Source organism: Sinocyclocheilus anshuiensis, unplaced genomic scaffold (genome assembly GCF_001515605.1).
Source record: "Sinocyclocheilus anshuiensis isolate Anshui unplaced genomic scaffold, SAMN03320099.WGS_v1.1 scaffold3005, whole genome shotgun sequence".
In the NCBI taxonomy this organism is placed as follows: Eukaryota; Metazoa; Chordata; class Actinopteri; order Cypriniformes; family Cyprinidae; genus Sinocyclocheilus; species Sinocyclocheilus anshuiensis.
Window position 1 is genome coordinate 201,439 of NW_015540835.1, and position 830 is coordinate 202,268.

At 39.5% G+C, this 830-nt stretch overlaps 1 protein-coding gene across 1 annotated transcript in view; it reads right to left on the reverse strand.

Annotated features, from left to right (window-relative positions):
• The window catches only part of LOC107687381 (contactin-associated protein-like 4), a 119,633-nt gene that overhangs the window by 77,192 nt on the left and 41,611 nt on the right, over positions 1 to 830 (reverse strand). Inside the window, exon 6 of the mRNA XM_016484676.1 lies at positions 733 to 810. Coding sequence (XP_016340162.1) covers positions 733 to 810 — 78 coding nt within the window. The remainder of the gene's footprint in view (positions 1 to 732; positions 811 to 830) is intronic.

The window sequence follows — 830 nt, forward strand, 5'->3', positions numbered from 1 at the left end:
CGCCCCTCCCCACCCCCCAACCATTCGAATTTCCGTAGGCGGGAATTATTTTAATGATATTCTAATGGGCTTCTTTGTGATAGCACAAAACCCGGAAAACAAACGCTGTAGTCCAAATGAGCCGTTCGTTGTAGTTCTTGACAAGGGATTTTTAAAAAACTAAATATCTCCCTTTGGAGTGGACTTTGAGATTTGTAACTTTCTAGATATTTTTAATGCCCAAACATACACATTACACACTGACTAAAATTAAAAAAGTGAAAAAGCATAATAGGACCCCTTTAATACTGTAAAGTTGCTTTGACACAATCTGTATTGTTGAAAGCGCTATATAAATAAAGGTGACTTGACTTGACTTAAATGTCCTAATTGAACTATGGCCTAATCCTGGCTCAGTCTAAGCCCTGTCTGTGAAACCAGGCCCATGTTTCCTAAATATAGCTCCCAAAGGGGTGCGATTCACTTATAAAAAAGAAGGCATATGAATATGGTAAACAGTAATTCAGTACCATTGTTTATGTCAATGTACTGACTAACTTAACTGACAGCTTTATCATACCGCCACCATGCACTGTAAGTCTTTTAAATGTAGTTTGTGGCCCTAAACGCTCTACTTTCATGCTGTCTGCCTGAAACCGAATGACTTTAGATAAAAGAGGCTCAAAAATGACATTAATCGACATAAATGAAGATAATCGTTAGTTCCAGCAGCTGAGAGATGTGTATTAGTACCTTTTCTGAGCTGCAGTAGGAGTTTCCCTCTGAATAACTCCAGAGTGAGCGTGTGTCCGCTGCGTTCCTCCATGTGAAACAGCATCCCAGAGTTCAGC